At 53.1% G+C, this 26,502-nt stretch overlaps 4 protein-coding genes and 2 pseudogenes across 4 annotated transcripts; 5 read left to right on the top strand and 1 right to left on the bottom strand.

The window, feature by feature from the left end:
• Positions 1 to 271: 271 nt before the first annotated feature.
• On the top strand, positions 272 to 3,136 carry SAPIO_CDS2590 (annotated as a pseudogene; the record flags this gene model as incomplete).
• Positions 3,137 to 3,734: 598 nt separating this feature from the next.
• SAPIO_CDS2589 (uncharacterized protein) lies at positions 3,735 to 5,173 on the top strand (the record flags this gene model as incomplete). The annotated part of the gene is made up of 4 exons (XM_016785571.1): positions 3,735 to 3,975; positions 4,072 to 4,142; positions 4,199 to 4,314; positions 4,438 to 5,173. The coding sequence occupies 4 exons, from the start codon at positions 3,735 to 3,737 to the stop codon at positions 5,171 to 5,173; spliced, it is 1,164 nt and encodes a 387-aa protein (XP_016644947.1).
• A 2,441-nt stretch (positions 5,174 to 7,614) lies between these two features.
• Positions 7,615 to 10,389, top strand: SAPIO_CDS2588 (annotated as a pseudogene; the record flags this gene model as incomplete).
• A 3,333-nt stretch (positions 10,390 to 13,722) lies between these two features.
• SAPIO_CDS2587 (uncharacterized protein) lies at positions 13,723 to 16,061 on the top strand (the record flags this gene model as incomplete). The annotated part of the gene is made up of 2 exons (XM_016785570.1): positions 13,723 to 14,093; positions 14,174 to 16,061. The coding sequence occupies 2 exons, from the start codon at positions 13,723 to 13,725 to the stop codon at positions 16,059 to 16,061; spliced, it is 2,259 nt and encodes a 752-aa protein (XP_016644946.1).
• Positions 16,062 to 16,805: 744 nt separating this feature from the next.
• Positions 16,806 to 20,485, bottom strand: SAPIO_CDS2586 (Ribosomal protein L19; the record flags this gene model as incomplete). The annotated part of the gene is made up of 4 exons (XM_016785569.1): positions 16,806 to 17,602; positions 17,677 to 18,339; positions 18,398 to 20,339; positions 20,423 to 20,485. The coding sequence occupies 4 exons, from the start codon at positions 20,483 to 20,485 to the stop codon at positions 16,806 to 16,808; spliced, it is 3,465 nt and encodes a 1,154-aa protein (XP_016644945.1).
• A 3,866-nt stretch (positions 20,486 to 24,351) lies between these two features.
• SAPIO_CDS2585 (MAP kinase kinase EMK1) lies at positions 24,352 to 26,190 on the top strand (the record flags this gene model as incomplete). Its single annotated transcript, XM_016785568.1, has 4 exons — positions 24,352 to 24,606; positions 24,770 to 24,927; positions 25,016 to 25,547; positions 25,639 to 26,190. 4 exons carry the CDS (start codon positions 24,352 to 24,354, stop codon positions 26,188 to 26,190), a joined length of 1,497 nt encoding a protein of 498 aa, XP_016644944.1.
• Positions 26,191 to 26,502: the final 312 nt, after the last annotated feature.

The raw sequence follows: 26,502 nt of genomic DNA, 5'->3' as shown, positions 1-26,502 counted from the left end.
CGACTTCGGCCTGTGAAAGAAAGTGCAGCCAAGATTTCTGACCTCACTGAACTTTTCGACATTAAGAGCAGCCTCAATCTATTCTCCTCTCGACGACGAAGTAGGCAGGGAAATATCTCTCTCGCCCTCTCTCTCACGTGTTCCTTCCCTTCAGAGTCTAATCTCCGGAGTACCGTCGAAACCACACCCCACCCAACTGCGCATTCAGTCGCATCCAGCCACATCCTCAAGAATGCTTTTGGCACCCTCTAGATCATAGCCCACTGCGGCGATGAAGACCTCGCGATATCTTCGACATGGTTCGGCCGTCCGGCTGCGGAGGGATCAGATTGCGAGCAATTCGATATCTCCAATCTTCTCCCGGTCGGCCCAATGCACTATTACTACCGAAAGCCTTCCTCGACTCGGCAGTCCCTCCATCCTCTCCTTCGATCCCGCCCTCTACCCACCTCAACCTCTTCCACCGTCCAAGCTATCTCGGCCGCGAAACCTGAGTTCTGCTACACTCCTAACCTCTTCCCCTTCCTCTTCCTTCTCCGCCCCAATATCGACACCCTCTACCGCCTTGGTCACCTTGCCCACCACGACCGCCTCGACCGCCTTGGTCATCTTCACCGCCGACACCACCGACACCACCTCAACGTCAGATGATTCAGCTTTCTCCACGATTCCTGGTCCCAGACCAAAACCTGGTAAACTCGAATCCTTCCAGAAGTACGACAGGGTCCTGTGGCGCGACTTCAGACCCAGGCGAGAAAGCCTAGGCCCCGAATCGAAACGCCAGCTCAACTCCCCGAGCAACAAACAACTAGCCATCAACGAGGATAGCCCGAAAACTCGGCCGCAGCTTTCCGAGATCTTTCTCGACGAGGTGGATTGGAAAAAAGGTCTGCACGACGTTCGGTCCGGGAATTGGTACTGCCTGCCAGGCTCGTTGCCGACAGTCTCGGCACTTACATACTGCCGTACCGTTGCAGAGGCACGCACGGTTTGGGAGAATCAGGACCCCGAGGATGCGAGGCATGCGTGGGCGCCAGTGATGCTGGCGCTGCTGAACGATGATTTACTTCAGGCATGTCGGTTTTTACAGGCGTCGTTCCCTTCTTTGAACCCTCCGCTTTACGCGCTGCAGGACTCGATTGCGTTCATTTACTCTTCTCTTAAGTTATCCCCTGCGACAGAAAAGGAGGATGTCTGGAATGCTCTTGCCGATACGATCATATTCCTACTCCGCAACCACCCGGACGCACGGACCATGTTTGAGCGAATGGACTTCCATGCACTCCAGAAACGATTGTGCCCGAAGAAACTGGTCGAGCTTTATAGGGGGTTGCGCGCTGTGCAGGTGCAGCTCACCACCTACACTCTGATGCACATCGCATCGAGTCTCTCCAGGGATCCAAGCCTCAAGAGAATGTCTCTCGAGGTCATGGCCGAGGGCCTCGCGAGAACGAGAGACGAACCTGCCAAAACCCAAGAACTTCTACGGAAACGATGGAGCAGTGTCTTTACCACGATTCTTACCTACAGCCGGCATTCGATGGTCGACGCGGAGGTTGTATCGCCCGAGGAGATTTGGCATTTTGCCATCGAGCATGGAATTAAGCCGAATGCCATCCAATTGACGGCCCTCGTCCAGGGCTTTTGCGCCACGGGACAGGTCGAGGCCGCTTGGCAGGCCTTCGACATGTATTCCGAGCGGGGGATGCCCGTCGATCTCAAGTTGTTGACGGCGCTCCTGCAAGGCTCGAAGCTGTTAGGGAGCGTCTCCTACGTCATCAGGGCAATAACGCTGATTGCCGAGACCGGCAACGTGGACGGGCGAGTGGGCAACAGCATCCTCCACCTCGTGCTTTCCATCGCGTTGAGGGACTCGAATGGGCCCATCACGTCGTTCCCGCTCATGCTGCGGATATACTCGAGGCTATTCATCCGTGAGCCCCTCGAGGCCATCATTCCCAAGAATCTTCTAGGCGACGTGGTGAGGGAGGACAATGTTCTGGAGGACATGGTTCTCGACCCGGCCTTCACGTCGACCCTCGACCTGCTCTGCCCCCCCGGAAAGGCGCCGTCGCTGGAGCCCACAATTGCCACGCTGGAAATCATGGTGCTCTCGTGGATATGTAGCCTCCGGAAGGAGTACAAGAGTCCCGCCATAATCGCCTTCTACGGCCACTACCGCAAATTGCTGCAGGATTGGCATCCCATCGCCACCAAGATCGTCAAGAAGCGAAACACAGTCATACACGATATGATCGTCAAGGCCTTGACGACCTCGTCGGGTCACCTCCGTCTCGCGCTTGACGTCGTTTCGGACATGCTTCGCGATGCTCCGGCCCACAGCAAGTCTGTCCCAACCTCTGACAGCTCTATTATCTCTCTCCCCAAACGCAACTCTGTCTCAGCCTCTGGCAGCTCCATCATCCCTCTCCCCACCACATCTCTCTCCTCCTCCTCCTCATCCTCCCCTAACCCCGACTCTGATTCTTCCACTTCTACCAAATTATATAAAAAGAAAGTCCCATGTCCGGGGCCCGTCCACCCGGTCCCCAGCGCCTGGACGTGGAATATCCTCCTCGACTCCTGGATGCGGTTTAACCGCCAAGACACCGCCGGCCGCATCGTGAATCTCATGCGTCAGCACGGCGTCGAGCCGACGATCGTGACGTGGAACACCATCCTCTCGCGGGCGGCCGGCGTGGGGAACATTAAGTTGGCGGTCAAGTCGGCGCGGAAGATTCGGGAGTCCGGGCTCGAGCCGAACGAGAGGACCATCCTGGCGTTTTCGAAACTCGTTGAGAAGGAGGAGTTTCTGAGGGAGTTTGGAAATGTGCTGCCGGAAAAGCCGGGGGAGTGGGGGGAGGACACGGTGGGGGTTGGCGTCGGGAAGGGGTTGGAGGAGGTGGTTGGGTTTGGTGAGAGGGAGAGGGTGAAGAGCAGTCCTTCGCGGGAGAAGAGTGAGTCACAGGAGAAGAGCGATCCGTGGGAGAGGATGGAGAAGAGTTATACGCCGCAGAAGAGTGATTCGCAAGGGAAGAGCAATTCATGGGCCAGGAGTGATACGTGGACGAAGAGAGACCTATGGGAGACGAGTCATGCGATGGGGAGGAGTGAGAGGGCTCCGCTGAGGAAATAGAATAAAGTGTATATATGTATTGTATAGATTTTAAAAAAGTGTAATGTACATCACTTAGATTTAGATTTCTTTTGGAGTCGAACGCATAGATGATATCGGCATCCGTCACGCCCACCTCTCCGCACTATTTGAAGCGTTTATCCTTTCATAGATTCGGGCCCGGATCGCTTTTTTGTCATTCGAGTCCTCAAATAACAACAAACAAAAATGCAAAAAGGTTCAAAGAAAAGAAAAGAAAAGAAAAAGAAAAAGAAAGAAAAAGAAAGAAAGGAAAATACAAAAGAGCAAAAAGGAAAATCGGTTGGACGCACCCGGAATCGAACCGGGGACCGCCTCTATGCTAAAGAGGAATTATACCACTAAACCATGCGCCCCTTTGCCGTTGGTTACTGATAACGGGGCATTTTCTTAAACGCGACCTGATGTTTCAATCAGAACGTTACCCTAGTCAAGCAAACCTCTTCACAATGGATGCAACAGCATTCGATGATCGCCTTCGAATCGACAACGCATGCTGTGAATCCGACTGGATTTTTCCTCACTCCGGACAATATAATGGAATCCAGATAAAAAAAATCATAATATCCCCTCAAAAATAATGGCGCGCCAATTCAGACCTCGGACACTCCTCCGGCTCATCCCTTCCCATTATCGCTTTCTCTCGTCAAAGACATCAGACCCATTGCGAATCCTCTTTTGCGGCTCCGATGACTTTAGCTGCGCGTCGCTTTCCGCGCTGGATGGGGAGATGAGGAAGGGGAACGGGCTGATTGAGTCGATTGATGTGGTGGTGAGGCCGCCGAAAGGGACGGGGAGGGGGTATAAGAAGATCCGAGAGGGTGAGTCTTTCTCTGGAGTTTGGCCCATTACATTTCATAAACTTTGAGGTGATGGCGTTTTTTCTTGCGAATTTTCTGGTTACTGATGTGGTGTAGTTCCCTTGAAGCTGGATGCGGATAAGTTGGGTCTGAAGATTTATGAGAGGGACACTCTCAAGGGATTCGAGGTATGAGAGTCTGGTTGATGAATGTGTCTAAGTGCCTATCTGACTGATTGATGTAGCCCCCGAGCGGGATAAACATCATCATCGCTGTGTCTTTCGGTCTGTTTGTGCCGCCTGAGATGTTGCGATCGGCCAAGTACGGGGGTCTTAACCTCCATCCTTCATTCCTTCCTGAGTACGTGTCTAGCATTCTTTCTTCAAAGAGCGTAAGCGCGCTTTAAGTTTTCATTTTCAATTTTTTTTTTCTTTTTTTATTCGTTTATTTTCTTTCTGATATCCAGTTGCTAAACATCCACAGCCTCCGTGGTGCCGCACCCCTCCACCACTCCCTCCTCCAACAACGCTCCCACATAGGAATAACCCTCCAAACCCTCGACGAGCACAAATTCGACCACGGGGTCATCCTTGCCCAAACCCCCCGCCCGGGAATCCCCATCCCACCGCAATGCACCGTCCCAGAACTAACGAACCTCGTCAAACAACCCGCGGCGGAACTACTCCTCTCGGGCCTACGCCAAGGTCTACACGTGCCTCCCCTCGTCGACGTAGTCCGCGGCAAGAAAACGACACCCTCCGAAGACGAGGTGGCAGGGACAGACAAGGCATGGCGGTACGCACCGAAGATTTCAAAGGAGGATGCTCGGATCGATTGGGAGGGGTGGACGGCTGAGGAGGCGGAGAGGAGGTTGAGAGTTTTAGGACAGCTTTGGATGGAGGTTTTGGGGGGCAGGGGGAAGGATGGGGTTGAGAGGGTGATTTTGAGGGATGCAGTTGCTGTGGCGGAGAGCGAGGGGAGAGGAGGAGGAGAGGAGAAGGAGATTGCGGTGGTGTGGAGGCCCAAGAGTAAGGGGTTGGAGAAGGGAGAGGAGAGGACAGTAGTAGTGAAGTATGCCGAGTTGGGGGGCGGCGCGGTGCTTTTTAGGTTTCCGAGGGGCGGATGCTTGAGGGTGGAGAGGATTGTGGTTGGGGGGATGGCGGGTGCGAGGGCGACGAAGGCGTTGGCGCCTTTTGTGGTGGGTGAAGGACGGGCGTGATGTCTCGGCGGAGGGGGGGGCTTCATCCTGGACGCCGTGGTTTGAAGCCATGGGCCGTGTACGATCAGTATTTGCTGTGTACTATGTATCTATGTATACTATGAAGATAGACTGCTTTACATCTCTGCCATGGCAGCCAGGTAACATGCTTGGAGCTGTATCTTGTCCAGGTGTACCCAGGTATACGTTTAAGATTTACTCGCACAACCCTGCTCCACAAGCTCCTCGCCTGCAGAAACCGAGTAAAATCTCCTGCATCCTTATTTCGGGCAGCAGACTGAAGTCTCCTCCAGGAGGAAAGACGGAGGTCGAATTCTTCTCTCAGTTGCGGCTCTTCGGCCACGCCTTTCGAGATTTCAATATTTCGTCGAAGATGAAATTAACGAAGTTTTAACTCAGATATTTCGTATGTAAACGGCTGTACAAGTCGGTTAGGTGAGCCTTTCCAATTTCCGGCTTATTGAATAAATCTTGAGTCAAGCGACCCACAGTTGACGTCTCGATTTGTTCTTCAAGGGAAAAGATGGTGACAAATTGAACACCATTAACCGATTTGTAGGTAATAGAACGCCAAAACGGAAACAAAATGGGGTCCAGTTTGATGGGGAAATGCGACAGTGAGCCAAATTGGGAAAGTTTGGAGAGCTCCTGGTTGATTGACGGTGCCGTGTTTCTCTTTCCGTTCCCTCCCTCTGGCCTACAGCAAAACCAGCCAGATGAGCCATACGACCCATTACAAGAAGCTATGAGGTAGATAGACATACCACTGCCGGTCTTCAATCACCGCCCTTTTAAGATGCGTATTATATCCACACATCAAGCCGGTATCTGGGCTGCTAACCCCTGTTAAATCCCGCGTGGTGGTATGGGTGGTGTGGCGATGCATAACTGCAGGCCGGCAGCCTGACCCGGTTGAACTGAACCCCTCACCTTTCCAGCCAGTCTGGCAACGCCACTCTCCGGAAACTTTGCATGGAACATCGAATACTAAGCATGGCATGGCAATCTGAGAAACGGCTTATCCCAGCCTAATTCGATCCGTAAGTTCCTGATCCCTTATGTTCGGTCTGTCTAAGAAGCATACGACGATGGGTATGCATCTGTGCAGGCTAACCTCAGAATTGGGGTACAGGATCAGGCTCGGTGCCGAAGATGGCCTCGCCAGAACCAAAAATCACAGTCGGATGGATCGCTCCTATGGCATTGGAGCTGGCGCCCGCCCTCAATGCGATACGGGAGGACTACAAAGAAGTATGGAAAGATTCAGTTCTTTATCATACAGGGCGGATAGGTCCCCACTGGGTTGCAGTGGCTGTCTGTCAGGCAATCGGCACTCAGGCGGCTGCCATCGTCCTATCCCGGATGCGCCAGTCATTCCCAAGTATCGAGCATGTTCTCGTCGTTGGGATAGCGGGAGGAGTCCCTTGCTACGGCCCCGATAGGCAACAAATTGCTTTAGGAGATGTCGTCGTCAGCTACCCACGAGGAGGTGAGGGCGGTGTGGTACATTACGAATTCGGGGCCTGGGAGGGAAGAAACGAACTCAACCCGAGCGGCCATATGCTTCATCCGTCTGATTCTCTACTCGCTGCAGTAAACAATCTTCGAGCCAAGCACATAAGGAGGGGCACCATGATCCCAGGAATCCTAAGCGATCTTAGAGAAAACCTCACCGAACAGGAACGCTCTGAGTTCTATGACCCTGGTGATGACGACGATTGCCTTTTTTCGGATGATTACGTCCACAGAGATGGGAATAAACTTTGCGAAGGGCTTTGCGACTTCACACAGTCAAAACGACGGTGTGAACGAGGGAGAAAAGCGATTCGAGAACCTGACATACCCTGCATCCATTATGGTAACATCGGCTCGGCTAATACCCTCGTCATATCAAGTGAAAAACGAAATGAACTTTACAAAAAGCATCAAGCAATTTGCTTTGAGATGGAAGCTGCCGGCGTGATGGCAAGCCACCAGGCTCTAGTGATCCGCGGGATTTGCGACTATGCGGATTCGCATAAAAACAAGCAATGGCAAAAATATGCCGCAGCCACCGCGGCAGCCTACGCAACGGAACTCTTGTTAACCTTGCCAGGTATGATGATCCATGGGGGGTCCTAATCGATGTAGTTACGCCTGAAACTAATTGCTGTTATAGCTTCGCGTCCATCTGAATCTGCGCCGTATTTTTCTAGACCTTTTAGTCAGGATACAGGTAAGAATAGCATGTCGCGCCTCTTTTGGAATGAACAACTCCCAGCTAATCCTGTCATCTGAAAGGGGGTAACAAAACACACCGGAAAAACGAGATCCTCAAGAAACTGAAAACCTCACCTTACCGAGACAGGAAGGAAAGGAACACGGCGCGGGTCCCGGGAACGTGTGAATGGTTTCTGACTCACAAGTCCTTTCAGGAATGGCGGCAAAGCACATCATCAAGCATGCTCTGGGTGTCTGCCGATCCTGGCTGCGGCAAGTCAGTCCTTGCAAAGCATCTGGTTGACTTTGTGCTTCCAAGCAATTCTTCCAGAACAACCTGCTACTTCTTCTTCAAGGATGACTTCGAAGATCAACGAAGCGTGAGAGGTGCTCTCTGCTGCATCCTGCACCAGCTATTCACGCAAAAGGGTATCCTTTTCTCGGATAGAATCCTTAATCAATTCGAATCCGACAGAGAAAATCTCACTACCTCATTCAGCGAACTTTGGGACATTCTTATTGCCGCTGCCGAAGATAAGCATGCTGGTGAAATTATCTGCATTTTCGACGCCCTTGACGAATGCGATGGGCAGGAAAGGCTTCGTTTTGAAAAGGCATTGACCGATTTGTATGGCACCAAGACGAGCTCGTCTAAATTGAAGATCCTCATCACAAGCCGGCCTTATTCAGAGATTCGGCGGGGCCTCCCTGCCCCGGACATCCAGGGACTCTCTGTCATCCACCTAAGCGGCGAAAGCGATAAAGAGAGAGAGATGATTTCCCAGGAGATCGGCCTCTTTATCAAGTACAGAATTCAGAACATCAAGCAGCAACTCACACAGAGCGAGCGAGACCTTTTGTTGCAAGCCATTCTGAGTATTCCTCACCGGACATACCTATGGGTTTACCTTACTCTTGATCAGGTCGACAGAGAGATCGGCAGTAGTATTAACGAGGCTAGAATATCGGAGATCACTTCTCGTGTCCCCAAAACGGTCGATGAGGCATATAACAATATCCTCTCCAAGAGTCGCGACGTTGTGGAGACTAAGAGGCTACTGCACATCGTCGTTGCCGCAACGCGACCTCTTACACTAAAGGAGATGCAAGTAGCACTCGCCCTTCGGGAACACCACAATTCGTATACGACCCTGAGTCGTCACATTGGACCGGAAGAGCGCTTTCGAGAATTCGTGCGAGACCTCTGCGGCCTCTTTGTAATGATCGTCGATGGCAAGATATACTTGCTTCACCAAACTGCGAAGGAATTCCTTGTTTCAAAGCCCCAAGTGAGCGTCGATACAAACTTCCCTGGCAATCTCAAGTGGAAAGATTCATTGCAGCCACAAGAGTCTCATAGAGTCCTTGCTGAAATTTGCGTGAGGCATCTGCTCTTTTCCGAATTTGAAACTCATCCTCTCGACAAACATAATGACCCGGTCGAATACGCTAAGCATCACGACTTCCTCGATTACTCTGCTAAAAACTGGGCCATCCATCTCCGTCACTCACAGATGAATCTTGACCCAGTGTTTGAATCAATTCTAAGGATCTGTGATGTGGGCTCAAACTGTGGCTCGACTTGGTTTAAGATCTACTGGACAACTACGGACATGGATTTTCCAAGTGGCTTTACATCCCTTATGATTGCCTCCTATTTCGGGCTCACTGAAGTAGTGAGACGTCTGCTCTGGATGGATGGGGTTGACGTAAATAGCGGGGATGTTACATATGGGCGGTCTGCTCTGTCTTGGGCCGCGGAAAACGGCTTCGATGAAGTTGTCGCGATTCTGATCAAGGGCCGTGGAAGCAAGAAGGTGAATAGGACAGTGCCAAGACTATTCCGTCAGCTGTTGAACCTAGCAGCTGTAGTCGACTCGGTGGACAAGTTTGGGCGAACACCGCTGTCATATGCCGCCTGGAATGGACATGCTGAGGTGGTTAGGCTGTTGCTGCAAAAGGGCAAAGCTCATGTTAACAAGAAGGATGACCTTGATGCGACGCCTCTGTACTATGCTATATGTTGGGATCATCAGGACGTCATCGACTTACTTGAAGGCGACACGGAGAATTCGGCCGCGATAAAAGCAAAGGTGCTTCTCTCCGCTGCAGAAAAGGGCCATAAATCCGTCGTTGAGCGGCTAATTGCATCAGACATGGTTGACATTAACGCGAAGAACCAGTTTCGCCACACGCCGCTATCTCTTGCTGCTCAAAACGGGCACGAGGGTATTGTCAAGATGCTACTAGCCACAGGCAAAGTTGATGTGCACTCAGTGGACAGGTTTCATCCCTCACCATTACACCTCGCTACTCAAAATGGGCACGAGGGTATTGTCAAGATGCTACTAGCCACGGGCGAGGTTGATGTGAACTCAGTGGACAGTCTTAATCTCCCGCCATTATCTCTCGCTGCTCAAAACGGGCACGAGGGTATTGTCAAGATGTTACTAGACACAGGCCAAGTTGAGGTGAACTCAGTGAGCATCTTTTGCAACCCGCCGTCTTCTCTTGCTACTGGAAAAGTGCACGAGAGTTTTGTCAAGATGCCACTAGTCATAGGCAATATTAGCCTGAGGAGGTATCTTGAATGGACACAGACTCAGACACCACTATCTTTAGCTGCAGAAAACGGACATGAGGATGTTGTCAAGGTGCTGTTAGCTACTGGTGAGGCTGATATTAACTCACTGAATGATCTTCGTCAGACACCGCTATCTTTAGCTGCTCAAAACGGCCACGAGGGAGTTGTCGAGGTGCTGCTGGCCACAGGCGAGGCTGACGTTAACTTTTCGAGCGACTTCGGTCAGACACCATTATCTTTAGCTGCAAAAAACGGCCACGAGGGAGTTGTCAGGATGCTGGTAGCTTCAGGCAAGGCTGACATCAATCGCGAAGACCGATATGGCAACACGGCGTTATTTTATGCAAAGAGCAGGGGGGATAAGAAAATCATTAAAGTGCTCACGTTGGCGCAATCTGCACTTTTGGAAACCACTACTGCATCGTTAGAATAGTTTATAGATAAATATATATTTCACCCTTGAATTCTCTACGGCCGAGGTATGTTGAGCGGGTTTGTGTTGTTCGAGGGGCGAGTTGAGGCTGCGTCTGTCGTTGCGAAATCAAGACTGGAGCATCTTTGGCGAAATTCGTTCCTTTGAGATAACCTCGAGGCGCTGGGCCCAATACGGTTTTCGAAGCTATCGTTGTTTTCCGGTTGGCAGGGGGTTTTGACTTACTGATGGGGTGGAGAGCCGGGAGGAGGTTCTTGGCCAGATCATGGGACACACCATGGTCGTTGCTGGATTTCAAGAAAGAGTTGCTGTTGTTGAATACGCAGGTATTCTCTAGGGATCTTGTACAGATTTATTTTTCAATTTTCAGATTTATTTTTTAACTTCTTCATCTTTCTGTTCGATCTCGTTCTAGATTTCGAATATTGGAGAGCTCTGTGTTACAATCGGGACCATTCCTCATCATAATGCTGCTCCCACCGACCTTGAGCCGCAACTTCAAATTATCAGTGCCGATCCGGGCGGGAGGGTGGTTGATGCCGATCTTTTCAAGGCTGTGCGTGACTGCGAAGTCTGGAGTGCATGCGTCGGAAGGCAGCCGGATCGGCGACGATGGCGGACAGACAACAGTGACGATACAGAACTGCAAGTACAGTTGGTTGATCTGGGCTCCTGCGCACATCAATTGAAGCGAGACTGGATGAGGCGCACGTCGTACGAAACACATTTTTTGCAATACTTGGGATAATATTTTGTGGCCTTCATTTCCACTATCCTTCCCTCCATTTTCTCGTTGCAGTCAAAGTCTGCCCATATCATTAATAATACTTCGTAATACCCTCAGCACGACAAATCGATCGGGAGGTTCTCGCTTGCATTTAGTGGAAATCAATGTGCGAAGTACTAGACACCTGAAAGACACTGGGGACTTTATCTCCTACGCACACTTCGCTGGCTCCACCCGCAAAACGCCATGCACTAGTACCTTATAATTCTCGATTTGCAATGTATCGAGTACTTACAGGACCCCTGCCCCTGGCTAAATCGATCTGTCAATAGTCTGGGCATCTTCTGCATGAAGGACCAGTGAAAATTGAGGCATGCCATCCATATCATTCCACACAATCCCCGCTGCCTGGCTTTTCGTGTAAGTTTATTTTCTCGTAGAGCATACTCGCCGTACGAAAGACGCTGCGAGGTACTTGTCGGTGAGAGTAAACGAGATTGCATTTGAGATATTTTACAGCATGGAAGTTGAGGAAGACTTAGACATGGTCACAGGCTCGCAATCCATTGTCTGGGGTACATGGGGTGCGTAATCAAGGCTTTGGAGGGTCGGTCCAGTAATATGGAGCAGGACCTCGGTATTGGATGGTGAAATGTATTTGACTACACATTTTGCACGTAAAAGTACTTCCTTCGGTGTACGAGGTACACTAAGCATAACGGAAGTTGGGAACCCACAATTACCGTCCAATTCAGACTGTTGTTCCATTGTCACTTGCCGTCGTTTGCCGTTGGCGCGGTGGGACCTTCCTCGACGGGTTGAGTCGATGGGATTCTCGAGGAAACTGCGCCCTTCTCTTGCATGTGAATGAAATTACCAACAGACCACTCCAGCGTTGTTCATTGTTCGCTCCTCGTTCTTCGTTCTTCGTTCTTCTTTCGCTGCCTCACTTCATCTCCTCGACGAAGCATATCAGAGCGGACCGAGTCAAGCCAGGGCAGACCACACAGAGTGACCGCGTGTGCTGGACTGTGTTGGTGTTGTGCTGTTTTAGCCCCTTGACAACTTTCGTACCTTGCATAAGTCAGGTTCGAGTCGTCCACTGAATGATAGTGCCATGAGATGAGCTTGTACGACTACGACTCTAACGTACAAGTTCGACCGCAGACGAAGTTGGATGCAAGCGCCCACACCAATTCGGATGGGGCGGGCTTCAATATTCTCCACTCGCATCAATGTGAGTGGGCTCTCAGTGGCTCCCCTCGTTCCTGGCACCTCAGAACCAACCAGTTCAGTTCGTCCAAACTCTTGCCCCCTTTTTTCGCATTGCATTGGTTCATGCTGGCTGGGTCCAGTGGCTGTGGGAAACCAACGACGAGATCCACTCCCTCCAGTGACACTCTGCTGGCCTAATCTCGCTATTCTAGAATGAGCCTCTGGACGCGTGGCGTTGGTTGGTCTCGAGCAAAATCTTCGCTCTCCTGGATATCCTCTGAAAAGATACGAAAATAGGAGCAGGAGGAGCCACCATGGGCCGAGTTGCTCTGGGATCAGGGACCCCGATGAACGATCCTAGCCTAGCCATAAACTTCTGTGGCTCTCTTGTTGCTGTTGCCACTGTTCTGAAAGACTGACGCCTTCGCAATACTAGTACATCCCGATGCCCGAATCTTTCACCTTAGCACAAAAGGAACTCTTGCTAACGGTTGTTCAGTGCCAGCACTTCCGGCATTCTGATCCGATGGACCTCTCGCATTGTTTCCCCTTCGTACCTAAGAACCAATGGAAGCGCAGCTTTCCCTGGTGTCACCGTTGCTTCAATGCACCCGCAGGCCGCAAGGGTCGAACTAACAATGATGTTGCCCGAAAAGGGAGCTGGTTCCAAATAACGAGCCCGGATCGGGACCCGGCCATCCCTTGCCCTTGCTCTGTCCCACATCATCGGGGCGCCTGTTAGTGACGGCCCATTCTGGAAATACCCCAGGAGAGTAATCCTCACGTCGAAGCACGAAGTATTTGTTGTGAATGGTCTGCCGTGGATGCATCGAGGACTCCACTAGTTGCCGAAAGCTCTCTGCCTCAATGTCATGGATTCCTTCAGACACTGTTTGGGGGCCCGTTGTGCTGATATCGCCCAGCCCAGAGCATTGCTATTCTGCTCCGGAGACGGTCTATCCAGGGAGCAGTGGCTCGCCAGACGAGCCAACGTCCAGCCAGGCCAGCCACCTAATATGATATGCTGCGGATGGCCCGCACACCTCGTACTATTACTTCCTAGCCAGGCAAGCCCCCATTCCCAAAGAATCGTATTGGGTGTGGATGCTACCCTTCCCCCTGTAGTCTCCGTGCCTTCTCCTCCTGCCATAATCATGTAAACTACACTTAAAAAGGACGTATCCCACCCTCCCATGAGGCTAATCCTTTCCTTTCCCTCTCAGCTGCTAAGTTGCCAAGATTCACCTTCAGCCCTATCAATCAAGAGTCCCTTGTTTTCAGGGCTCGTCCAGTTGACGTGTGCTAACGTCACCACATTCGTTTTCACAACTACCATTCGACGTTCCTTTTGATACATTCTCTGTCTCTGTGTTTACTTTCCAGCATCCAACATGACCCCTTCTCTTCGATCCCTCAGTGCCGCCCTGGCCCTCGCCGGCACTGCCCAGGCCGCCACCTGGACCCTGAGCGAGACCTATGACAAGACCAACTTCTTTGACAAGTTCGACTTCTACACCGTCAGCCCCGATCTCAACCACGGTCACGTCCAGTACAGGAACCGAGCTGATGCCGCCGCTCTTGGCATGATCGGTTTCGACGGCGACGATGCCTTCATCCGACCCGAGTCCAAGACCGTCCTCGCGAGCAACGCCATCGGACGCAGCAGTGTTAGGCTGGAGTCGAAGAACAGGTACGACCACGGCCTCATCATTGCTCGATTCTCCCACGTTCCGGTTCCCACTTGCGGTGCCTGGCCCGCCTTGTAAGTAAAAAATACCTTTCATTCCGTCTTCTCTTTTCTCTCTCTCCCATGGCCTTCTCACTTACACACGCCTTACCCAGCTGGACTTATGGAGACCCGTGGCCCACGGTCGGTGAGTTGGATATCATGGAGAACTGGCACGACTACTCCTTCAACAGGGCTGCCCTCCACACCTACCAATCTTCCGCCAACGGAACCTGCGTTCTTGATCCCGCCGATCAGAACGGAGCTGTCCTCACCGACAACTGCGACAACTTCTACCAGAACCCTCCCACGCAGTGGCTCAACCAAGGTTGTACCGTCCAGGACCAGAGCGGCCCCCGCGGCAGCGCCTCGAACGCTGGCATCTACGCCATCGAGTGGACCTCGGAGTACCTCAAGATCTTCTCCTTTACCGGCGGCTCCGTCCCCGCCAACATTGGCTCCGCGAGCCCCGACACCTCTAGCTGGGGAAAGCCTGCCTTGATGGCTAGGAACGATCTTTGCAACATCGACTCGCACTTTGCTCGCCAGAAGCTCGTCTTCAACATCAACTTTTGCGGTGAGCCTGCTGGCGAGGACCAGTTCTGGAAGACGGAGTCTCAGTGTAACGTCAAGACAGGCTACGACACTTGCATTGGCTACGTCAACGCCAAGCCTGGAGACTTCGCGAACTCTGGCTTTAAGATTAAGGACATTCGCGTCTTCAAGGAGAGCCCCGTAGTTAGCAGCAGCAGCAGCAGCTCTAGCTCTTCTACCTCTACCTCCAGCTCCAGCTCTAGCTCGACCACTTCTACTTCCACTTCTGCCTCCGCCTCCACTACCTCCGAATCCTCGTCAAGCTCCAGCCTTGCCTCGGTCAGCGAGACCAGCGCTTCCGAGACTAGTTCCCCTTCGGCTTCGGCTTCCGAGTCTAGCTCGGCCGTGAGCAGCGAGGGTGGCGTTTCCAGCACTAGCACCGCTTCGGACTCTGCCGAGTCTAGCTCTACCGAAGCTGCTTCCAGCGATAGCCTAACCGCCACCGATGAGGCCAGCGCTTCCGAGACCGGTGCCTACTCGGAGTCGACTGAGGTTCCTTCTGCTACGGACTCTGTTCCTACTGACGATACTTCGGCCTCGGCTTCTCCTTCTGCTTCTGACTCTGCTGCTGCCAGCTCCACCAACGATGCCTCTGACTCGGTCTCCGCCACCGGCAGCGGAAGTGGCCCCGCAACCACTGAAGCCACTCAAACCGACTCTGTCGCCCCCACCTCTAGCTTCGTCACGTCGACCGTCTACACCACCACTGTCTCGACCATCACCTCCTGCCCCCCCACTGTCACGGACTGCCCCGTCGGCTCCGTCGTCACCCTTACCGTCCCGGCTTACACGACCGTGTGCCCTGCTACTGAGGGGGAGCACCAACCTGCGACTACTCTCCAGACCTCGAGCCGCAGGGGTAGAGGTACCACAGTCACGACGCGCATCACGACCGTTCGCACGATTACCTCTTGCGCTCCTACCGTGACGAACTGCCCCGTCGGCGCTGTTACTACTGAGGTTGTTGATACTACGTATTATCAGAGCTATGGTACTTCTCAGGTGTCTCCTCAACCCTCGACTCCGGCTGGTAACAATGGTGGTAACAATGGTGGAAACAACGGTGGCAACAACGGTGGCAACCATAACGGTAGCGGTGACAACAACAACAACGGCGGCAATGGCAATGGCAATGGCAATGGCAATCAAGGCCAAACCCCCGGCAAGAACCCCGGCAACGGAAGCCAGAACCCTGGCAGCAACGGCAACGAGAGCGCCAGCCCCATCGGCAACACCCCTAGCAACAACGGCACCAGCGGCGGCCAGATCCCCAACTCGCCCTCGACCAACGGCACCACGACCCCCGGCTGCACCGGCCCCAACTGCAACACGCCCCCGATCGTCAGCGGTGCCTTCAAGGCTAGCCTCAGCATTGGTCTTGCTGTCGTCCTCGGTGTCTTTGCTCTCTAAGCGAAGATGGTCTGCTGTGTTCTTCCTCCCGTTAAAATGGTTCGGTTGTTTTTTGTTCTGAGCGTACATTTGCTGGATGTTGGGGGTTATAGAAGTGAAGCTATTGGAAAATATTGGGAATATAATTCGGCTTTTAGGTTTCTTGAGTAATGATGATGTAGGCGGAGAAGAGACCACCTAGTTTGGTCTTTACCTTTGTCTTTCTTAATTTTATCCCCTGTTCGAGAGAATAGGTCTTTTTTGAATTTCTTAAGCAATCTTTCATCTGTTGTTCACGGGTTTAAATGTGATGAATTGGTTGTGTTGACACCTGAATCCAATCCTTGGCCCGAGGTTTGAACTGTCTTGATTCCCAACTCGACAAACCCGTTTGGAAGGTCGACGTCGAATCTGGACGCTCCTTGGTACGAGCATCCGTTCTTTCCGTGGGAACAAAAGGACTCTTTGAAATAAGATTAATGGTATTCCCAATGGTATGTGAAAACGTTCTGGCCAGCCCAAATCCAGGAGTGAATGATCCAGATCCCATAAATCAAGACAGCCTAACCCATATTTACACCCAAGTATGCGAGAATCTTCCAAATGCTGTTGAAACCTAGATTTTTATAACAAAGATACCTAACTTGCCGTGTTCCCATCCTGTATATATATGTATATAATAGCCTATGGAAAAAAAAAAATGTAAGAGATGGCAAAGAGAGCCGAAACAAGACGCCAGCCAACCCAACCTTTCCCTCTCCTATTTTACTGCAAAAGCAAAGCCTCCTCGCTAAGAACCCCGAATAACCCCTCAATCTCCTTCAACACCTTGTTCAACTCATCCGCCACCTGCGCGGTAAGTAGGGTATAAATGTACAGCAGGGCATAATCCCTCTCCTTGACGACGACGAGTCCGCCGTCCGTCAACGCGGAATCGAGCCCCGGCGTTTGCGCGGAAGAAGACATCTCCCTCGTAAGTGGAGAAGGGAGTGGTGGTGGTGCGGGGCGGCGGCCGCGACTTTGGCTTCGTTCGGCGTAGGGGGAGGGGATGCGTCTGCGCTGTCGGACGGGGGATCGACTCGTGGGACTAATGGGGCTCGCGGTGATGTCTTCCTCTTCCATCTCCTCTTCCTCCTTGTGGCGCGGTGCTTCGCCATCATTGTTCCGCAACGAGCCGCGCCTCTGTTCCAGCTCCCTCTCGACCATCTCGGCCTGCTGCTTCCTAATCTGGTGAATCTTCCCCAGCAACCTATCCTTCACCCCCGTAATGTTCGGTATCGTGTCCGTAAGCGGATACTCGAGCATGATGGAGCTAGCGACGACCTGACACACGAGACAGATGCGATCGCAGAGGAGCGCGCGCTCGGGGGCCGTGTATTCAAGGAGGGCGCGTTCGCCGGGGCTGAGGTGCGCGCGGCGCATGGTGGCGAGAGACATGGCGTGGAAGCCGTCGAGGATGCGGTTGGTGGATTGCATTATGCGGGCGTAGGCTTCCTTGGGGAAGGGGCCGCGGAGGGAGAATTCGGATTGGGCTGCTGTGCGAAGTGTTTCGAGTTTTTGGGCTGGAGGAAGTTGGTAAATGAGAGAGGAAATCAGGAAAAAAGAGGGGGGAAGGAGAAGGAGAAGTTGTTCTTACCGTATCGTCGGAGAGCGGCTTCTTCACCGGCCCTCAGGTAACCCGTCGAGTTATTCTGCCGCAACAGCACAGCCAAAGGTCCTCTCTTCCAAATGAGCCCGAACTGGAGATACAGCACCGACACGCCCTCCCTAAACTTCTTCCTCCCCGACAACGGCCAAATAATCCTACACACGACAAGCCCCCACAAAATCCCTAACGTTACGGCAACAAAGCGGTGAAAACAAATCTCAAAGATAAGCGGCCTCGAGTCCTCGTCGAGGTCGTCCTGGTCGTCGTCGTAGAGCTCGCGCGCGAGGCTGAAGGCGTAGAGGACCGACACGTTCCAGGTCAGCAGCGTCATGCGCGCCAGCTGGCCGCTCTGGGTCTCGAAGACGAGGTAGAAGTTGTACAGGGACATGATCCAGCAGAAGAAGGCGAGGAGGTAGGCGTCGCCGTCGCTGAGGAGCCAGCCTGTGAGGGCGCAGATGGCGCCGATGACAGTGCCGCGGAAGCGGGCGAGGGATGTTGTGTTGCTGGCGCCGACTGTGGTTGCGATGACGATCATGTAGGTGAGGAGACCCCATTCGCCTCGCCATTGCTTGTAGGTTGGGCGGGTGGTGGGGATGAAGGCGAAGGCGGCCCAGGCGATGGCTCCGATGCCTACTTTGATTCCGAAGAGAACTGACATCCGACATGTTAGCTTGATATCTAGAAAATGCAAGGAGCTAAGAACACATACTGTCATCCTTGGTCAGCCATCGTAGTAGCCCCATAAACTTCTTCGCAACCTTTCTCGCCAACTCGCTCGTGTTCTGCGCCGCATCCCAATTATAGTTATCCCTCCGCATCAACATCTCATCAGGAATACCCTGCGGAACAGCAGATTTCCTGATCCGTCTCACCCTCTGCTGAGCCGGCGGCAGCAAATTGTCGGCTTCGATATCCTCCGTCGCAACGGCGCGGGACTTGCCCGACTTCCAGAGGTACCTCCAGAACTGCAGCCACTCCCAGCTGCGGAAGTTGGAGTCGACGATGAACTTGAAATCGTCAATGGCGTCGAGGTAAGCGGTAATCTCGTGCGCGACGGTCTGGAGACTGTAGCTGAAATGACTGCAGGCCGCAGCCACCTCTTCGATGTCGGCCTGCACGTCCTCGGACCTGGACTTCTCTAGCTCAATGTTGTCGTATAAATCTTGAAGAGCGCTGGCGCGAGCCTGCTCGTAGAGCGCCAGGGCCTCGGCGAGACTCGTCTTGAAGTTTTCGTTGACGATGATCTCGAACCCTTGTGCGGCTGAGGCGAAGGGTGGTTGACGAAGAATCTCGGACAGTGTATACGCGAACGATTTCATAGATGGTCCTAGCGTAAGGATGAACACCTCGAATATCTCCGACGGCATGCGGAACATGGAAGGCAAGATTCCCGATTCGGAGACGTCGAGGTCTGGAGACAGGATGGGCTCCCGGTCTAGCTCGACCGACTCCGTAATCGAGTCCAGTGCTGCTACTCGCTCACGGGTCTGGCGTAGGAAGCTCGAAACCGAGCGGTTCAGGCTCGGTCGGCGGGTGAAGCTTGTGTTCGGCGACATGAGCGGCGGCTGTTCCTGGCCCGGAGGTGCCTCCTTTAGGAGCACGAACTGGGCATCGCAGGCGGACCGCAGACCGCCGACGGCTTGGGAAAGCTTCTCGACGCTGGCGACAATGGCCTTAGCTGCGACATATTGTTTCTCACGGCCTAGGAAGTAGTACTCGAACTTGGATTCCCGTAGGGCTTGGTGTAGTGTCTTATCAGCAGAATTATACTGCTCGAGGGTGCTGGAAAAGTCAGCCGAATTCACTTCGTCCTCTGACCCGGTCAGGAAGCCTCGAGTGATCATAGCCAGGAGGTCGCCGAGACTGACAACGGCCTTTGACATGGCGTTCCGGAGAGCCTTGCGGGCGGAGGATCGCCAAATGAGCATGTTGACGCTGGACGTAATGGTGATGCCAAGTATAAGCATCTTAAGGACCTGCTCGTTCTTGGCTGTTGAGAAGCGACCGCCATAAACTACCTCCTCTTTTGTAATCGAGGTTATAATGGCGATGGACGCTAGAGTACAAGCGACATTGACGAGCGGTTTGCTAAATTTTTGTTTGACCCAGCCAGAGAAGCCGAGACCGCCGCCGATGAATACTATAAGAACTACAAACCGAGCCAGGGCGACCATTCCGAACTTTGTCGAAAGGACAAGCGAGGTGGCCATAGCGAGCAACGAAACCGTCTGGGCAAAGAGGACGGCGGCGATGGAGATCAAGATGGCCTCGAGCATGGACCCGACGGTTCGGGCGGGGTGGAAGTAGACTGTAATGGTGGCCACGATGTGCTTACCATCGAGGCGACCGAGGAAATCGGCGAGGGGATCCCAGAAGGTAGCGGTGGTTCCGAGCACGTAGGCGATTGAGCATTTCAACACGGCTTTGCCATTGGGAGACTGGAGCCAGGCCCAGATGAGCGAGGCCAGGGCAACGAGATTATGGATGAGCGCCGCGATGCGCTCTCGTATGGGGGTGTGGCCATGGGTGAAGACGGACCGGAAAGAGTTCGTGGGTGAGTTCTCGTTGCTCGCGTGGGAAGCGCGGAGGGAGAGGTGTCGTCGGGCTCGTTGGCCGGTGCTAGGTATAATGAAGGTGCCCGTTTGAAGCCTCTAGGATTGGTCAATGTTGATGTTAGTCGACCGTGCATTTAATGTCATTGTCTCAAGGGTGTTTGCATAGAACGCAGGCATACATTTCTCCTCGAGGGCCGACGCGGCACCCACTGGCCTGAGGAAACGGGGGTGTCGGAAGTCATCCCGAACCGAGTTCAACGAAGAAACGGGGAGGATGCGGGGGTTTTATGTTCGGAACCTAGCATCACACGGGAAACGCTTGCAGCTTCAGAGTTGCGGATGGCGATGCGGCGCAAAAATTATACATGATTCCATCAAGCTAGATCGAGATAGAAAAAAAAATTCGCATAGTCGAGCTCATTCGAGGGGCAGGATTCAAGCAAACGTCCAACGGGAGCGGGGCCGGAGCGGGAACGTCGGAGGATCCAGCTCCACGGAGATGGGGAAGAGCTACAGAATCTCGGGGAGGGCAGTTCGGAGAGCTTAAAGTGCTGCCTGGGGAGTGGGATGTATGATGTCGTGGAACGGATGGCACTCAAAAGCAGCTTCCCCAAAAGATCCGGGCGCATATTATGCAACTATGGGATTGAATGGCTTAGTGGGTTATCAGGATGTGGGGGTGAATATCACGTGGTGATAAGTGTCAAGTTTGTACTTTGTACTTGCAGTACTTCGCCCTTTGTGGACATTAAAGTTTGACTGGGCTTGCGACCAATTCTGCGTTCAATAATACCTCAATTCTTGCTCCTCCAATGCCTTGCGATGCCCCTCGTCCTGCAACTGCTCGAGCTCCCTGTCTGTTTAGCGTGGTATATCCGCGTTCCGCACCGCATCCGTCCGGTCCGGTGCAGCAGGGCTGGCCACCCTCCAAGACAAAGAGAGCAGGACAAGCAGCACGTTGTGTGCTTTTCCCATGCACTAGACACAGTCTGCACATTTGCGTCATCAGCCACTGCCTGCACTTGGCCCCGGCGTAACTGCCACTAAAATGATGTGAAGTGAACGTTTTGTGGGAGCCTGCCTATGGACACCGCTACTCTTATGCGTACATTCCGTTAAGTCTTGGTGATAATGCATGTGGGATCTGGGGGACGATCTTAATGTCCCAACGCTTCCGATGCGCATAAGTCCACCCCGTTGATGCTCGGGTCTCGCGCTAAAAATAGAACAACGGCCTGGCCAAACCTTCCAGTCGGCGGAATGAGCCCTTTGGCATCTCTAATCTGTTCTGCCCAAGTTGCTCTTTCGAGTCATGAAAGAATGAACCAATAGGGGCTAGGCCCCTAGGGCCAAGGGCTTAAAACCGAGCCAGTGTTGGGCTGGGACTATGCACGTTCTGTTTAGAAAATGCCAAAAGCCGTGTTCCCTGGTGGTGATCGTCAAGGAGGCGTGCTCGTCATTCTCATTCCAGAAAGTGCTGCTTCTTTGACTCGTGATGCAGGAATATGCCATCATCCACATGCAGCAGGCTCGAGTAAGCTGCAAGGCGGGGATGACTCGGGGCTTTGCATTCAAGTGCCCGAGAGGTGCCGTATTTCCATTTTCTAAGAGAGCAGGCCTAACCAAAAAGTAAGACGCTGATTCAGTTCTTTGTCGTCCGAAGTTCCCTTCACGATCTTCTGGCAGGGCACGCGGGGGCGGCTAGGGAGGAGCCCCTCTCTGTCTGGGGTAAAAGACGGCAGCCGTACCCCGCCATGCTGGGGATCCTTGCCATCCCTGAGAGCCCCAAGGTTTCAAGTGTCAACTAATTTTGATTTCAACCCCTCCTTGAATTCGGGACGCTGCTAGCGCCGGAGTAGGATGGATATCGTGGACAGTAGTGTAGTGTAGTGTACGAATGTAGTGTACGAATGTAGTAGTGTACGAAGGTAGTGCAGTGTAATCCACGCGCCGACTTAGAACTGGCTTGGGTCGCATCGAGTGGTTTTCACAATCGAAATAGTGCAGGTTCCTGGGGGCGTTTGATGCCTTAACTACGTCCCTTGTGCCTCGTGCCTCGTGGCAGAGCAAGCGGAATCAAGTGAGTAGCTGCACCGCAAGGATGGAGGATTTACGAGTGCCCCTCGGAACCGCACATTCCCGCCAGTAGTGCTACCTTCAACTATTTGAACGCTCATGGCAAAAGTGTTCTGTTCGTCTATCAGCAGCTTTGGGGGTTCCAAGCTTCCAAGGCCTCCTCTCCTCTTGGCGTACAACTTCCTCTTGAGGCATCACCGCCCGGCTCGGGAAAGATGTGCAACCTAATTCGATGTCAGTGGGAGGTTGCACTTTCAAGTACGCCCAATGTGTCGATCGAAGGCAAACCCAGACTTCCACTTCCAATCAATTGATAGTTCGACTCGGTGAGCAGCGGTCTGGCACCAGAACTTGTCAGTGGCACCTGAGGTACTAACCCCCGCTGGCTTGTGCCCCTTGGTCTGCCCCCCTGCCTGGACCGTCTGTCCATCTGAAGCCCGTGTGTTTTTGGACTTGTATGTGACAAGGCCAAGCCAAGATAGCACTTTCCTCACTGCACTTCTCCTGGAATAGTTACAACTGTCATGAGGCAGGTATGAGGGACAGCCTGCTAAGCCGAACACAAAGTAAAGCACCCACCTGAAAGGAAAGTGCACTTCATCCAGTACATAGAAAGTGCAACTTCCTCATGGAGAATCCCCTCGAGTATCACAAATATCACGAAATCACATACCTTTCAATTAATTCCTTCATCCTTTCAATAACCTTGCGGGTATCGAACGAGCCAGTCAAATTCATCACTCGTGGATACCAATTCGTTTCCTTTCGTTTCCTCCTCAAGATATACTGCACTGCGTCTCCAATAATGAACGCCGCCTCAATGTTCCACCAAGTAACATCCAGTCTCGCGTCCCCTTGCTCTTGTCTGTCCCTCATCAACTCCCTGCTGCAGCTGGGTTACATCAAGTCAAGCAGCCCACAGACAAAGGGAGAACTTCGAATCGATTTCATCCAACAGCAAGGACCTTCTCCAGGCTAGACTCGAAAGCCAAGACAAACCACACGATCTCTGTCCTAGTGCTGCCACCATAAAACTAATTATTGCCGTCCGGACTAGTTCGCCAGTTAGCCTCTACGGAGGAGCAACGCCTCGCCTGGGCTAAAACGAGCGCCGTCTCCCGCTACGACCCGTCTGGATCGACCCCTCCAATACCGCTTCTCCATTGTTCGACTCTGGTGGGCCGCCGCCCCCTTTCACCTACGAACACAAGGAAGTAACCTTCCTCATTCCATCGAATTGTTTCAAGTCGACTGGAATACTCTCCTCTTCCCATCTCGCCCGACGACATAGGCTCTGTCTTTGCATCTGCACCTGTAGTTGCTCAAGACGTGCTCAATCACACAAGACGCATTCCCAGAGTTCCATACGCAAGCTACCAAAGCCAGCAATCTCTCTAGCGCCCTGTCCGCCACCTCCGAAATCCTGGTACTCCACCCCTCCCCCACCATCGTGGTGGTACCAGACCAAACCAATCTCGACCAGACCAGACGAAAGAGCAAAGGCCAGACCCCCTCCTTCCTCACCTTTACACGGTTCGGGCTTGGACTTTCAAACTTCATCGAAACCCCTTTCCTCCCCGAACGGCCGACGAAATCCTAATTCAACTGCAACCCTCTTCTTCTCGACGGCCCTCTAGTTAATGAGAAATTCCATTTCCTTCAGCTAGCATCTTCGCCTCCACGAGCCCTTTTTTTCTTTGAATTCCCGGAGACGCCCGACCCCTCAATCGAGCGCTTCCTCTGTTGATCGAGCGACCACCCCCGAGCTGGCATGCATAGCAGCGTTTCCACGACACCATTTCTTTGATAGCCTAGGTTCACAGAATTATCCCCGGAGCGGCGTTTATAATTGATCCCTTATCGTCGGTGCTGAAGTCCTCCCCTCCTAGGTGCGGAACATTACTGGACGACATCACACTTCGATCTCTGTGGGACAAGCAATTCTCTCCTCCCTTCCATACCCCGCCGACGTCCCTATCCTCTCCCGCGAGTGCTGTAACCAGCGCTCGCCACCCCATCTCTCTTGCCCGTCATGGCAGACCCATTTGCCCCTCGCTCTATGAAGCGCAAGAATCACAAGGGACTTGCCTTAACCCCCGCCGCCGCGAAGCCTCCCCGCCCCGCAGAGTCCAAGAACGAAGAGAGCCAGCAACTCGAGATCGGGATCGAATACAAGCTTGACCTGAAACCCGAAGACCTCGATATTCTTAAGGAGCTCGGGTCTGGAAATGGTGGAACGGTCAGCAAAGTCAAGCATCTCACCACTGGCACGGTGATGGCTCGCAAGGTATGTCCCCAAAGCTCAGGTTCCATCTCGTGCACCTTACGCAAGTGTCCGGGAGTATCTACACTTCGCCCGTTCTCTCTTTCTTTCTCTTCTCCACAGCCAAATACCCTTCTCCCCTCTAACCCGACGAATATGGTCGCTGACATTTCCTTCCCCGAACCAGGTCATCCACGTCGAGGCCAACAAGGAGATGCGCAAGCGAATTGTGCGCGAACTTCAGATCATGCATGGTTGCCATTCCGATTATATCGTCACTTTCTACGGTGCCTTCCTCAATGACAACAATGACGTGATAATGTGCATGGAATACATGGACGTCGGGTATGTGTAGCGCTTCCCTGCTATAGATTGCTAGCTCCTCTCCTGGTGTAGAGCGCCTTGCTAACTGCCGTTCTCCCATTTGCCACAGATCTCTCGATAAGATATCCAAAACGTTCGGACCCATTCGAGTCGATGTTCTAGGAAAGATTGCCGAGGCCACCCTTGGCGGTCTGACTTACCTTTATACCAAGCATCACATCATGCACCGAGACATCAAACCTTCCAACATCCTGGTCAACTCGAGGGGCGGCATCAAGCTGTGCGACTTTGGTGTATCGGGCGAGCTTATTAACTCTATCGCTGACACCTTTGTGGGCACATCTACGTACATGGCGCCGGAGCGAATCCAGGGAGAAAAGTATACCGTCAAGTCGGACGTTTGGAGTTTCGGCCTTTCCATCATGGAGCTTGCTATTGGCAAGTTCCCCTTCAGCTCGAACGCCGAACTCGAAGACGCCGACTGCGCCCCCGCCGGTATTCTCGACCTCCTCCAGCAGATTGTTCACGAACCCGCCCCCAGACTTCCCAAGAGTGACGCCTTCCCACCCATCCTTGAAGAAATGATTCAGAGGTGTCTGTCCAAGAAGCCCGAGGAGAGGCCAACTCCTCAGGAGCTTTTCGTAAGAGAACCCCGCTCCCCCTCCCCCTCCCTCTCTCCTTTCCCTACTCAGGCTGCTACCCCCCCTCGACAGTAACTAACCCACAAAATAGGACAAGGATCCTTTCGTCCAGGCCGCCAAGAGGACACCCGTCGACCTTAGAGAGTGGGCGGTAGGCCTCCTGGAAAAGGACAACCGCAAGTCTCACCTTGCGCCCCAGCTCTCTCCCGCCACACAAGAACTTTTGCGCTCGACCGATTCCCCCACCTTCTTCCACCACCAACAGCAGCAGCAGCAGCAGCAACAGCAGCAACAACAACAAATACAACTACCACACATCGAAGGACTATCGATCAACCCTCTCGAGACACCGACGTCGGGAGAGATCCCCATTGCCGGAGCCGGCATCATCTCACCGCGAGACCACTACGACCACCCTGCTTTCCACAACTATGCCCGCACACCAAACACTGCTGTACATCCCATGAGTGCGGGGGTGGGTAATTTCAATCTCCCCGGCCGGAGCGTGGCTCCTACCGGTCCACTACCCGGAGTGCCGCCTCGGAACGGTACGCCGGATGACGGCAGGGGTGAGAGCCGCAGGCAAGCGAGGTTCGGCATGCCTCCTAATGGCAGCTACAACTATGGATATCCGTCCAACTAGCGCGCGGACGACGATATCAACGCGTGGGCTGCCCGCGACCTGGATCTCTGGAAGGACCATACTCTGTCCAACCCGTCCGGTTCTAAGGCGCGGTCAAGGAAAAAGGACCAGTCGGAAGAGGCGGCTAACTCAGGCGTGGGAGGAGGGAAGAAATGAACCGATATGGGAAAGACTGAACAGAAGTGAGTTGAGTCGGAAAGGAACTTAAGGAAGCGAGAAGAGCAGCGAACGAAAGTGACAAAATAAGGGGAGGATGGAAGACTTAGCAGATACGCGTATCTGACAACCTGTTGAGACGGCTGGGCGGAGCCG

This window comes from Scedosporium apiospermum (assembly GCF_000732125.1).
Source record: "Scedosporium apiospermum strain IHEM 14462 chromosome Unknown SEQ_SAPIO_0086, whole genome shotgun sequence".
Classification (NCBI taxonomy): Eukaryota; Fungi; Ascomycota; class Sordariomycetes; order Microascales; family Microascaceae; genus Scedosporium; species Scedosporium apiospermum.
This window is presented reverse-complemented; position numbering and strand designations above follow the sequence as displayed.